Genomic DNA, 12,507 nt, shown 5'->3' with positions numbered 1-12,507 from the left:
GACTTCCAAGGCGCATTCAAAAACAGAAGCATTCACTTCTGGGTTTTTGGCGTTCAGCTTCTGAAACATTCGGCAAACTGTCTTCAGAGGTAGCCCTATGTATAACACATCACAGTAACCTACCCTGAGGTTACCAGAGCATAGACAACAGTAGTTAGGCTATCCCTGTCCAGACAGGGGCGTAGCTGGGCCACCAGCGGAAGCTGACTGAAGGCACTCCACACCACTGAGAACACTTGAGCCCCAAGTGACAGCAAAGAATCCAGGAGTACCCCCAAGCTATGAACCTGCTCCTTCAGAGGATGTTCTAGGGAACCACCCACTAACAGGGTCTCAGTCTTATCTGGATTGAGCTTCAGTTTGTTGGCTCTCATCCAGTCCATTATCAAGGCAAGGAAGTCCAGCACTTCCATTGCCTCACCTGCAGATGTACAGGAGAAGTAGAGCTGAGTGTCATCAGCATATTGCTGACAACATGCTCCCAACTTCTGGATAACCCCACCCAGCGATTTCATGTAGATGTTGAACAGCATAAGGGATAGGATTGAGCCCTGCAGAACTCCACATGGCTGAAAAGCACTCCCCAAGTGACACCCTCTGGGAACAACAATCCAAGTAGGACTGGAACCACCAGAAACCACCCACCTCTTACTCAGACAGTTGCTCCAGAAGGGTACCATAGTCGATGGTATCAAAAGCCACTGAGACGTTGAGGAGAATTAACAGGGACACATTTCCCCTGTCTCTCTCCCGACAGAGGTCATCATACAGGGCGACCAAAGCGGTTTCTGTGCCAAAATGGGGTCTAAACCCCAATTCTGTCAGCACAGCTGTAGACATACATACATAATGTCATTTGTATGCCGCCTTTCCATAGTTTAAACCATGCTCAATGCAGCTTACAATATGCAGGAAAAAACAATTACAAACATGACAAAAGTAGGAATAAACAATAAATAAAAAATCACACAACCAAATTAAAACAATGTCCACATGAACATATAAAATTAATATACAAAATTAATATTCCCCACCAACAAAAACCCCTAAAAAACAAAATGCCAAAATACTCTTTTTGCTCCTCCTCTCATCTAATTCTTTCACCCCAGCTGGTCATTAGAAGAACTTTTAACCAAGAAGTTGTATCTGAGTTAGCTTATTTCTTCCTCTCTTCCAATTCTTTTTTCTTTTCTTTTTGCATTTTTAGATTGCAAGCCTAATGGCTGAGATATGTTTGTAGTGACCTATAAGCTGTTCTGAAAGATTTTTCTTTCTTTCTTTTTTCTTGCTGAAGAGCGGGTTTTCAAATTCTTTAAATAAATTAACTCCAAACATCAGCTACAACTTAGTTATACTACATGTGGCTATGACTTTCTGCTCACAGAAAAAGTGTGTATTTCTGAATTTGATCCTTTAATCTCAAAGGACAATTTAAAATCAACATATAGGGGCAAGGGCTGCTTAAAAATGCATCGAACACTGCAGAGGGATGGTCAAGCTACATAGTGAAAAGTGATGCGAGTTCCCACAACATTGCAAGAATACAGGGGAAGAGGTAAGGGAAGAGAATGACCTCAAGCAGTTGTTTCAAATTGCCCAAATCGAAGTAAATTGGGAGGGGTTAAGATCTAATGTATATACAGAATATGCCTTTCTTGCATCTAGTCATGTAGCTTTTAGGGCCTAAAACCAAGTGCTGTCAATACCTGCTTTGATTGAAAGTGTAGATTTTCACACGGCTGTGGCTGTACTTTTGCAATATTTTTTTTGTGTCTTCATCAGTGTTGAATGAGTTCATTAGAACCAGAGGAACATCTGTATTGTAGGTTTTATTTAGATGCTGTAAAGAAATAAAAACATTTGGAAAGGACTACTGGATTATTATATTAATTTTGCCATCTTAAAATAACTCTCTGTATCATCCTTTACTCAAGGACAATGATCAAAGAATACATTCTTAGGTCCAATGGACAGAAGAAATTAGCAGAATAGATTCCTAATGAACTGCTTAAAACACACACGCATGGACACACACAATGCCGCCGTCACCACCCAAGAGAATAACTATAGGGAAAACTGTGACACATAACAGCCACAGTTTGTTGCCCAGCTTGAGACAGAGAAATAAATACCTTTCGAAGGAAATTGAAATATCCACCTTTTAAATCTTATTTTCAATAAATGTAAAGTCTCCCCAGCTTTCCATGCAAATGGTAGAAATAAAAACAAAGTTTCTGCAGGAGCTTATAAAATGCTTAAGCTAGCATTGAGAATGTTGTAACTCTAACCAGCTAAATACTTTCACATCAATCCACCGCCACACACAATTTCAATAAAGCTGAAATCTATCTAAAAAGCAGTTGTGTGTCACATAGTTTCATTATTTACATAAGCAGTAAAGTAGATATAATAGTTATAGCACATGGGAAGGTATAGCCATTGCTATTTTTCTAGAAAAACAGACGCTGGATCTCACCATAAATGCCTCCCTTCTGCTCTTATAATGGCAATGGCGCCCAACTGAGTTCCCTTGAGTTCCAACCCTGGGCATATCCTAGTCCCCTCCTCCATAAATACTAGAAATTCATTTACTAAGGACCACCTAGCATAGACCGTATTATATTTTCAGTATCAATTTAAGAGTCTTCTTCCAGGCATTTGGTAGTATTTGATGGGCTGCTTATTAATTTTTGCTAGTCATCTGTCTAACTAGTAACTGTGTCAATATTTTAGTGTGATTTCAATATTATATTGTTATGGTTTTCTGAGCACAATCCAAAGGTCTGGTTATTATCTATCTTAGTGCCAGGCTATCTGAAATACTGTATTTCCTCATACAAATCCGTCCAGGTTTTGAGATCTTGGAGGGAGGCCCTTCTGATGGTCCCACCACCTGCACAGGCATGCTTGGTGGGCGCACAGGAGAGGACCTTCTCAGTGGCTGCTCCCAGACTCTGGAACTCCCTCCCTGGAGAAGCTAGATTGGCTCCCTCATGGTTGTCCTTCTGCTGGCAGGTGAAGACTCCTTTGGGGAACTGACTGTTTTTGTTGAACAGGCGGGTGCCATTATTGTAATTATTGGTATAGTTTTAGTTTTAGTAGATTTTATATGTGTTTATTGTTTTACTTCTATCCATGTTTAACAGTTTTTTTAATGAGCTTTTTCTATGTTTTTAGCAGTTCTTATTTTTATATGCCTTGAGTCCCCATAGGAAAAAAAGGCAAGGTATGTTCAGTTTGGGCCACAACTCAGTGACAGAACCTCTGCTGTGCATGCAGAAGGTGCCAGGTTCAAGTTCCAATATCTCTAGGCAGGACTAGGAGAGTCGCTTATCTGAAACCCCGTCAGTGTAGACGATATTGAATTAGATGGACCAATGGTCTGACGTGGTAAAAACAGTTTTATATGTTTCTAGTTTTTTATTGCTGCCCCAAAGACTGAGATTGCTTCATTTTTTTTAGGACTTGCATTTTGTATTTTAGTCAACTCTAAGAGCTTTGTTAAAGGGCAAATTATAAATATTTGAAATATAGAGGCACCTCAGGATGCGAACGGGATCTGTTCCGGAGCCCCGTTCGCATCCTGAACAGATCGTAAGACGCGACAGCGCGTCTGCGGTTCGCCACTTCCGCGCATGACGTCATTTTGACCGTCTGCACATGCGCAAGTGGCGAAACCACGGAGCGCAACCCGAAAGTGCTCAACCTGAAGCCTATTTATCCCGAGGTATGACTGTAATGAGATCAGGTTTCTGCTTAGGCCAGCACACCAGACCGTATCAGGCTGGTTCTTTATAATCTTCAATGACTTTAGACTAAAAAAAAGCCCTGGAATCAAAGATTTCTCAGGAATCACCTCCTCTAATGTGAATGAGCCCAACAACTTCAATCTACTTCTGAGGACCTTCTCAGTCAGTTACTATCTATTTTGCTCTGAATCAGATCCACAGTGGGCACTTCACTGACCCTCCCTGCTGCCCTCTTCAAATGTTTCACTGTAACTACTCAGAAACATATTGTGATTGCAATGGAGAATGGAATGTCAATTTCATTGTCTTTTAATTAATGTTGCTGTTTTTACATAACTGCTCAATTTTACACCTTTGGGTAAGTAGTTTTAGGCACAAGAAGTTATGATGATTGGGTTTCTTAAAAACAAAGCAAGTAAAAAACACCCGGAAGGTCACATACTACAAAAAGGACATGATAACTTATACCGAAAACAGAGACTGAAAAGACACAACTTAAGAACTACCGCCCCATATCACTGCTTAATGTGGATTACAAAATTTTTGCAGATATTTTGGCTAAAAGACTAAAAAAAGTATTAGTAGAAGTAATTCATAAAGATCAAGCGGGCTTTCTCCCGGGCAGACATTTGTCTGACAATACGAGGAATATAATTAATATTATTGAAAAACTACAAGTGAAGATCAACACTAAAGCAGTTTTGATATTTGTGGATGTGGAGAAAGCCTTTGACAATATTTCTTGGAGTTTTATGAAAAAGAATTTACAGGGGATGGGGGTGGGTGAAGGTTTTGGAAACGGTATAGGTGCAATTTATGCAGAACAGAAGGCCAAATTAATTGTGAATAATGTGGTGTCGGAAGAGTTTAAGATTGAGAAAGGAACGTGACAAGGGTGCCCAATCTCTCCACTGCTCTTTATATCGGTCCTAGAGGTTTTGCTAAACATGATAAGAAGGGACCAATCAGTTAAAGGTATACAAGTTGGGGCTAAACAGTACAAATTGAAAGCATTTGCTGACGATTTGGTATTGACCATACAGGAGCCAGAATCTAGTACTAAAAGAGCATTGGAATTAATTCAAGATTTTGGTCAGGTAGCAGGCTTTAAGCTAAATAAGATGAAAACCAAGGTTTTAGAGAAAAACTTAACTGTGATGGAGAGAGAAAAGTTTCAGAAGGAGACAGGACTAATATTGGCTAAGAAAGTGAAATATTTGGGGGTTAATATGACTGCGAAAAATGTGAACTTGTTTAAGGATAACTATGAAAAATGCTGGTTTGAAGTGAAAAAGGATTTAGAAATATGGTCAAATTTAAAACTATCACTGCTAGGTAGAATTGCTGTCATAAAGATGAATGTATTGCCAAGGTTGCTGTTTTTGTTTCAAACATTGCAAATAGTGGACAAAGTGGACTGTTTCAAGAAGTGGCAGAGAGATATCTCCAGATTTGTCTGGCAGGGCAAGAAACCTCGAATAAAATTCAAGATATTAACAGATGCTAAAGAAAGAGGGGGATTTGCCCTGCCAGACTTCAAACTATATTAGGAATCAGCCGCATTTTGCTGGCTGAAAGAATGGATGCTTCTTGAAAACACTGATCTTTTAGATTTGGAAGGTTTTAATAATGTATTTGGTTGGCATGCATATTTATGGTATGACAAGGTCAAAGTTCACAGAGCTTTTAAAAATCATATTATTAGAAAAGCATTGTTTAATGTTTGGACAAGATACAAGGATTTGTTAGAAAATAATAATAATACTAGGACTCAATTTCTTGACTTTAAGAAAGCCGACTTCATAAAACTTAGGGAAGTGCTGGGTGAGATCCCATGGACAGTAATACTAAAAGGAAAGGGAGTTCATGATGGCTGGGAGTTTGTTAAGAGGGAGATAGTAAAAGCACAACTTCAGGCAATACCAATGAGACGGAAACATGGAAGGTGCCTAAGGAAGCCAGGGTGGCTATCTAAAGAACTTTTAACTGAGTTAAGATTAAAAAAGGATGTGTACAAAAAATGGAAAAGGGGGGAAACCACCAAAGAGGAATTCAAACAAATAGCCAGCACGTGTAGACACAAAGTCAGAAAAGCTAAAGCACAAAATGAACTCAGGCTTGCTAGAGAGGTTAAAAGCAACAAAAAAGGCTTCTATGGGTATGTTCGTAGCAAAAGGAAGAACAAAGAAACAGTGGGGTCACTCAGAGGAGAAGATGGTGAAATGCAAACAGGGGACACAGAAAGGGCTGAACTCCTCAATGCCTTCTTTGCCTCAGTCTTCTCCGATAAAGAAAACAATGCCCGACCTGAAGAATTTGGAGGAAATGATTCAGCAGAGGAAACACAGCCCAGAATAACTAAGGAGATAGTACAAGAATACTTGGCTAGTTTAGATGTATTCAAGTCTCCAGGGCCAGATGAACTGCATCCAAGAGTATTAAAAGAACTGGCAGATGTGATCTCAGAACCACTGGCAGTCATCTTTGAGAATTCCTGGAGAACAGGCGAAGTCCCGGCAGACTGGAGGAGGGCAAATGTTGTCCCTATTTTCAAAAAGGGGAAAAGAGAGGACCCAAATAATTACCGCCCAGTCAGTCTGACATCAATACCAGGGAAGATTCTGGAGCAGATCATTAAGCAAACAATCTGTGAGCACCTAGAAAGGAATGCTGTGATCACCAATAGTCAGCATGGATTTCTGAAAAATAAGTCATGTCAGACTAACCTGATCTCATTTTTTGACAGAATTACAAGCCTGGTAGATGAAGGGAACGCAGTGGATGTAGTCTACCTTGATTTCAGCAAGGCATTTGACAAGGTGCCCCATGATATTCTTGTAAAGAAGCTGGTAAAATGCGGTCTTGACTATGCTACCACTCAGTGGATTTGTAACTGGCTGACTGACCGGACCCAAAGGGTGCTCATCAATGGTTCCTCTTCATCCTGGAGAAGAGTGACTAGTGGGGTGCCACAGGGTTCTGTCTTGGGCCCGGTCTTATTCAACATCTTTATCAACGACTTGGATGATGGACTCAAGGGCATCCTGATCAAATTTGCAGATGACACCAAACTGGGAGGGGTGGCTAACACCCCAGAAGACAGGATCACACTTCAAAACGACCTTGACAGATTAGAGAACTGGGCCAAAACAAACAAGATGAATTTTAACAGGGAGAAATGTAAAGTATTGCACTTGGCCAAAAAAAATGAGAGGCACAAATACAAGATGGGTGACACCTGGCTTGAGAGCAGTACATGTGAAAAGGATCTAGGAGTCTTGGTTGACCACAAACTTAACATGAGCCAACAGTGTGACGCGGCAGCTAAAAAAGCCAATGCAATTCTGGGCTGCATCAATAGGAGTATAGCATCTAGATCAAGGGAAGTTATAGTGCCACTGTATTCTGCTCTGGTCAGACCTCACCTGGAGTACTGTGTCCAGTTCTGGGCACCACAGTTCAAGAAGGACACTGACAAACTAGAACGTGTACAGAGGAGGGCAACCAAAATGGTCAAAGGCCTGGAAACAATGCCTTATGAGGATCGGCTAAGGGAGCTGGGCATGTTTAGCCTGGAGAAGAGGAGGTTAAGGGGGGATATGATAGCCATGTTCAAATATATTAAAGGATGTCACATAGAGGAGGGAGAAAGGTTGTTTTATGCTGCTCCAGAGAAGCGGACACGGAGCAATGGATACAAACTACAAGAAAGAAGATTCCACCTAAACATTAGGAAGAACTTCCTGACAGTAAGAGCTGTTCGACAGTGGAATTTGCTGCCAAGGAGTGTGGTGGAGTCTCCTTCTTTGGAGGTCTTTAAGCAGAGGCTTGACAACCATATGTCAGGAGTGCTCTGATGGTGTTTCCTGCTTGGCAGGGGGTTGGACTCGATGGCCCTTGTGGTCTCTTCCAACTCTATGATTCTATGATTCTATGAAAACCCCAAGATGGTTGTCACCAATGGAAGCGAAGGCATTGAAAAAACTCAATATGGAGGCCAAATGGCCGAAATATTGGGAAATTCTGGAGCAAGAGGGAGACAGGCTAAAATTGCAGAGTTTTGAAAAATTGAAAAACAGAGTGCAAGATTGGCTCCATTATTATCAAATAATGGAGGAATATAATTTGGACAAAAAAGTAGGCTTCCAGGTGGAAAAAATCAAAATTAGAAACAGAATTGTTAGAACCCAAAGTTAAGAATTTGTCAAGAATGTATAACTTGCTGCTGAAATGGAATACTCAAGATGAAACGGTCAAATCTGCTATGATTAAATGGGCACAAGATGTTGGACATAACATTATGATGGCTGACTGGGAACAGTTATGGACCACAGGTATGAAGTTTACGGCATGTAATGCCTTAAAAGAAAATTTAATGAAAATGATTTACAGGTGGTACATAACACCAGTCAAGCTTGCAAAAATCTATCATTTGCCCAATAATAAATGCTGGAAACATAATGAAACGGAAGGTACTTTCTTTCACCTTTGGTGGACATGCCCAAGGATTAAGACCTTCTGGGAAATGATATATAGCGAAATGAAAAAGGTATTCAAATATACCTTCTTGAAGAAACCAGAGGCCTTTCTCCTGGGCATGGTCAGCCAATTGGTGCCAAGGAAGGATAGAACCTTTTTTATGTACGCCACAACAGCAGCAAGAATACTCATCGCAAAGTATTGGAAGACACAAGATCTACCCACCCGGGAAGAATGGCAGATGAAGCTGATGGACTATATGGAAATGGCGGAAATGATTGGTAGAATCCGAGACCAGGGAGAAGAGTCGATGGAAGAAAACTGGAAAAAATTTAAAGTATATTTACAGAAATACTGCAAAATTAATGAATGTTAGAAGAATATTGGAATAAAGTTATATGGTTTTAGCAGAAATGTTATAAAGAATTAAGCAAAAACTGATTGTTAATGGGTTAAAGTGGAAAATATAAAGTTAGATTGTGTCAAGATTAATTATAGAACAAAAAGTTGAGAAAGAGGGAAAGGATTTGCTGAATTAGCTAATCTGAACTAGAATACAAAAAAGGGAGGTGTGAGGAAGTCGAGGAAACAAGTAAATGAAAGATAAAGATATGGAAATTGGATGTATTTTTAAATGTTTTTGTTTTTTCTTGTTGTCTTGATGTATTGTTTTTTCTTTTTATTTTTGATGTATTGTCTGTTAATTTTTTATTGTCTTTTTTTCTCTCTTATTTTTTTTCTGTAACTATAAAACCTTTAATAAATATTATTATAAAAAAAAAATGACATGATAGCACCCAGACTATTTCCTGCATTTCTGCCAATCTACTATGCCTTCTCAATTAATCTGGTGGTTCCCCCCCCCACCCAAAAAAAATTCTTAGCAGTTCTCATTCTACAACGTAATACATGAAAGCCCAACTCAAAACCTATTTTGAACTGATTTGTAGAGAAGGATGAGTTTCTGCAAGCTTGCTTATATTTTGAAAGTATAAGCTACACAACTTCATGTAGCTGCTGTGACCACAGGTGGCAAAACCGTGTGCCAGCATCTCAGTCACATACTGAAGCTTTCTAAGCCTTCATGAAACTTGCCTGTCACAAAAAACTTGCAGTTTCATTTACAGTGGCCACCAAGTACAACAGCTGCGCTCTTTGATATTATCTTATTGAAAATATGCTTCATATCCTTTTTGCTAACATCAAGTGTCCCACCTATTTCTGAACATGTTCCAAGTCTGAAATTAACAGAGAACAGAGTACATATAGAGTCAACAGCAAAACATCTCAAATGCCTTTTGAAAAAATGCATCTGCTAAGTGATGAATAATGGCAGAATATCTCTACTCCAAAAGTTTTTTTAGACTAATGTCATACATGACATAATCAATACAAACCCAAAACCTCATCATGATATGAAATCCTTCATAAAGTTAAAAACAAACTCTTGGTTAAAAATATGAATGATGAGAGTAAAAACAAATTACAAGATGTATCTGGTTTAAAGACTGAAAAAAGGTAAAGTATTTTAGGTGTATGATCAACAGCAAATAATATAAATTTGTATAAAGATAATTATTTAAAAACCTGGGAAGATATTAAAATACTTTTTTCAAATTTGGAATAGAATTAATCTTTCACTATTCAGTAGACTGTCGACTATAAAGATGAATGTATTACCAAGAATGGTACAGTGGTGCCCCGCAAGACGAATGCCTCGCAAGATGGAAAACCCGCTAGACGAAAGGGTTTTCTGTTTTTCAATGCGCTTCGCAGGACGAATTTCTCTATGGGCTTGCTTTGCAAGACGAAAATGTCTTGCGATTCTTGCGAATTTTTTTCGCTCCCCGCCCCCTTTTTCTAAGGCACTAAGCTGCTAATAGCCTTTTAGCAGCTAATCCGCTAATCCCTTAAGCCTTTAATAGCCGCTAATAGCCGCTAAACCGCTAATAGCGCTAATCTGTTAATAGGGTTGCTTCGCAAGACGAAAAAACCGCTAGACGAAGAGACTCGCGGAACGGATTCTTTTCGTCTTGCGAGGCACCACTGTATTTGTGTTTCAGTCGATTCTGGTGATTGGCAAGACAGATTGAAACACATGGCCAAAGGATATTTCTGAATATATTTGGCAAGGGGATTCGAACCGCCGACCTTCTGATCAGCAAGTCCTAGGCTCTGTAGTTTAACCCACAGCGCCACCCGCATCCCTGGACAACTTATAGAAATTTATTAAAACAAGAGGGTATCAATTAAAATAATTTAAGGAATAATTTAAGGAATTAACAACATTGATACAATATCAGCATTTGAATGAAGTATTTAAGAATAACAGGATATGAGGGGATGATTAAACTTAAGCACTAGTATAAATCCTTGTTGCTTTCCATGATCAACAATGAACGAGAAAGTTAACAAAATACAATGTCCATTGCTTTGGAAAAGGCGTATCATCAAAACAAAAAAAACCTAGCCTTTCACTTTCAAAGCAGGCTTATCAATTTTGGTTGGACATTTGGAGGGAAAGATAGATATTTCATAAACCATTTGTCCCAGGGAAGTAACCCTATATAACTGGTATCCTTCTGTACTATACGTAGACCAATATTAAAAAAAGAGAGTAAGTTTTGCTTCAAACTTTAATGGAAGCTTCCACATGCTCTGCCCACGGGCTTTTCTTATAAAAATTTAGGGTGACAATCTTAGTTACTTATGAAATTGTAGTAACAATTAAGTATTTCTGAACAATTAAAAATTATAGTGCCTGCACAACTCACGTTTTCTATAAAACAGAGGTAGCTCCAGCTCCCATCAGCCCCAGACAGCATGGTCAACTGTCTGGGATGATGGGAGTTGGAGATAATTCAGCAGCAACCTAAAGGCCCCTACTTTAAAGATTTATTAACGAAGAGAAAACAAAAACAAGTTACCTCAATCTGCTGAACTGTGAGATCCAAGAAGGTATTCTCATTTCGCACACCAATAAGACTTTTGGGGCCTTTACACCCCATACTGGTGCCCAAACCACCATTCAGTTTCACTACAACCAGCTTGTTTAAGACTGAAGCAACACTATCAGGCAACCCCCTCGCTTTTATCTTCTCATACGGTTGTATCTGAAATGAAAACAATGGATTTTAAGAATTATTCATGTTATTTACATGGTTGAAGTGTCAAACTGCTAGGTTGGCAGGAGCAGAGACCGAGCAACGGGAGCTCACCCTGTTGCGGAGATTAAATCATGGTTTATCCTGATGAGAATAAGCAGCAGGTGGTCTCAGCTCCCACACTTCACCCTCCCCTCTTCGGCATTGCTCTGGGTCCCATTCTGGGGGCTGGGGTCGGGGGAAGCTCGGGCCTGGGGGTGGGAAATAATTTTTCCCCCCTTTATTCCCCCCCCCCCCAAATCTAGGTGCGTCCTATGGGCCGGTGCGTCCTATAGGGCGAAAAATACGGCACTTGAGTGAGGCGGGCAGCGGTGGCGGGACGAGCGGCCTGAAAGGAGCCCTTTCTCGCTGCTGGTGCCACCGCCGCAGCCCGCCTCTCGCAAGAGCAGGCACAGGAGCCGCAGTTGGGAGAGGTGCTGTCAGCGGAGGAGGAGGAAAGCTTTGGAAACAATCTCCACCACCCAGGGGTCAGTTGCCAATATTGGCTACGATCTCTTAAGTGATGGAGACCACCTCACATCTTGAGGATAGTGAGCTGCTGGTGTGTCATGCGATTTATTGACTTCAATGTAGCATGTAGAGGAAGAACACTGGTTGGTGGAAACTTGGTTGCTGGAAGGTTTTACAGCCCATTCAGCAAGCAAAGGGTGTGGAGTCACAAAACAAACAAAATCCACTGCAGTGGGGTTATTCACATAATGTTGCAACTTACAGAATCTTCTGGAGGCCTCTGGATCTTTCCCCAGTCCACAGAAGGTCCCTTTTCTTGTAAGAATCTGTGAAAGAGCTTTTTAAACCCTTCTAGATCTTTCTTGGTGTGCTGAAAGAAGACATGAGAGGGCAAATTTTTTAAAAGTAGTATTAGCCAAGAGCACAAGTGTCTATTAACTCCAATGCAAGCCACAGTGAAACCAAGTTTCTTTACAATTCCCATTAAATTAAACAGACCCTATAATGGAAAAGAGACTGGTGGGTTCTCTTCCATCAAACTTTCAAGAAATTTTGAGACTCAGAGGTATAACCAGATTCCAATAGCTGTTGATAAACCTAACATTAATACACTTGACTATTTCTTCTTTAAAGCTATCTCACCTAGTACCCACCACATCTTTTAG

General features: G+C 40.1%; 1 protein-coding gene across 2 annotated transcripts in view; it reads right to left on the bottom strand.

Moving 5' to 3' along the window:
- UGP2 (UDP-glucose pyrophosphorylase 2) overlaps positions 1-12,507 on the bottom strand; it is a 31,621-nt gene that overhangs the window by 9,000 nt on the left and 10,114 nt on the right. For both annotated transcript variants that reach the window (XM_083435370.1, XM_083435369.1), the window contains exons 3-5: positions 12,105-12,212; positions 11,156-11,341; positions 1,707-1,840 (exon numbers count right to left, since the gene is read on the bottom strand). In XM_083435370.1, the coding sequence (XP_083291496.1) occupies positions 1,707-1,840; positions 11,156-11,341; positions 12,105-12,212 (428 nt within the window). The remainder of the gene's footprint in view (positions 1-1,706; positions 1,841-11,155; positions 11,342-12,104; positions 12,213-12,507) is intronic.

This window comes from Podarcis tiliguerta, assembly GCF_965153285.1.
Source record: "Podarcis tiliguerta genome assembly, chromosome: 3".
Taxonomy (NCBI): Eukaryota; Metazoa; Chordata; class Lepidosauria; order Squamata; family Lacertidae; genus Podarcis; species Podarcis tiliguerta.
This window is presented reverse-complemented; position numbering and strand designations above follow the sequence as displayed.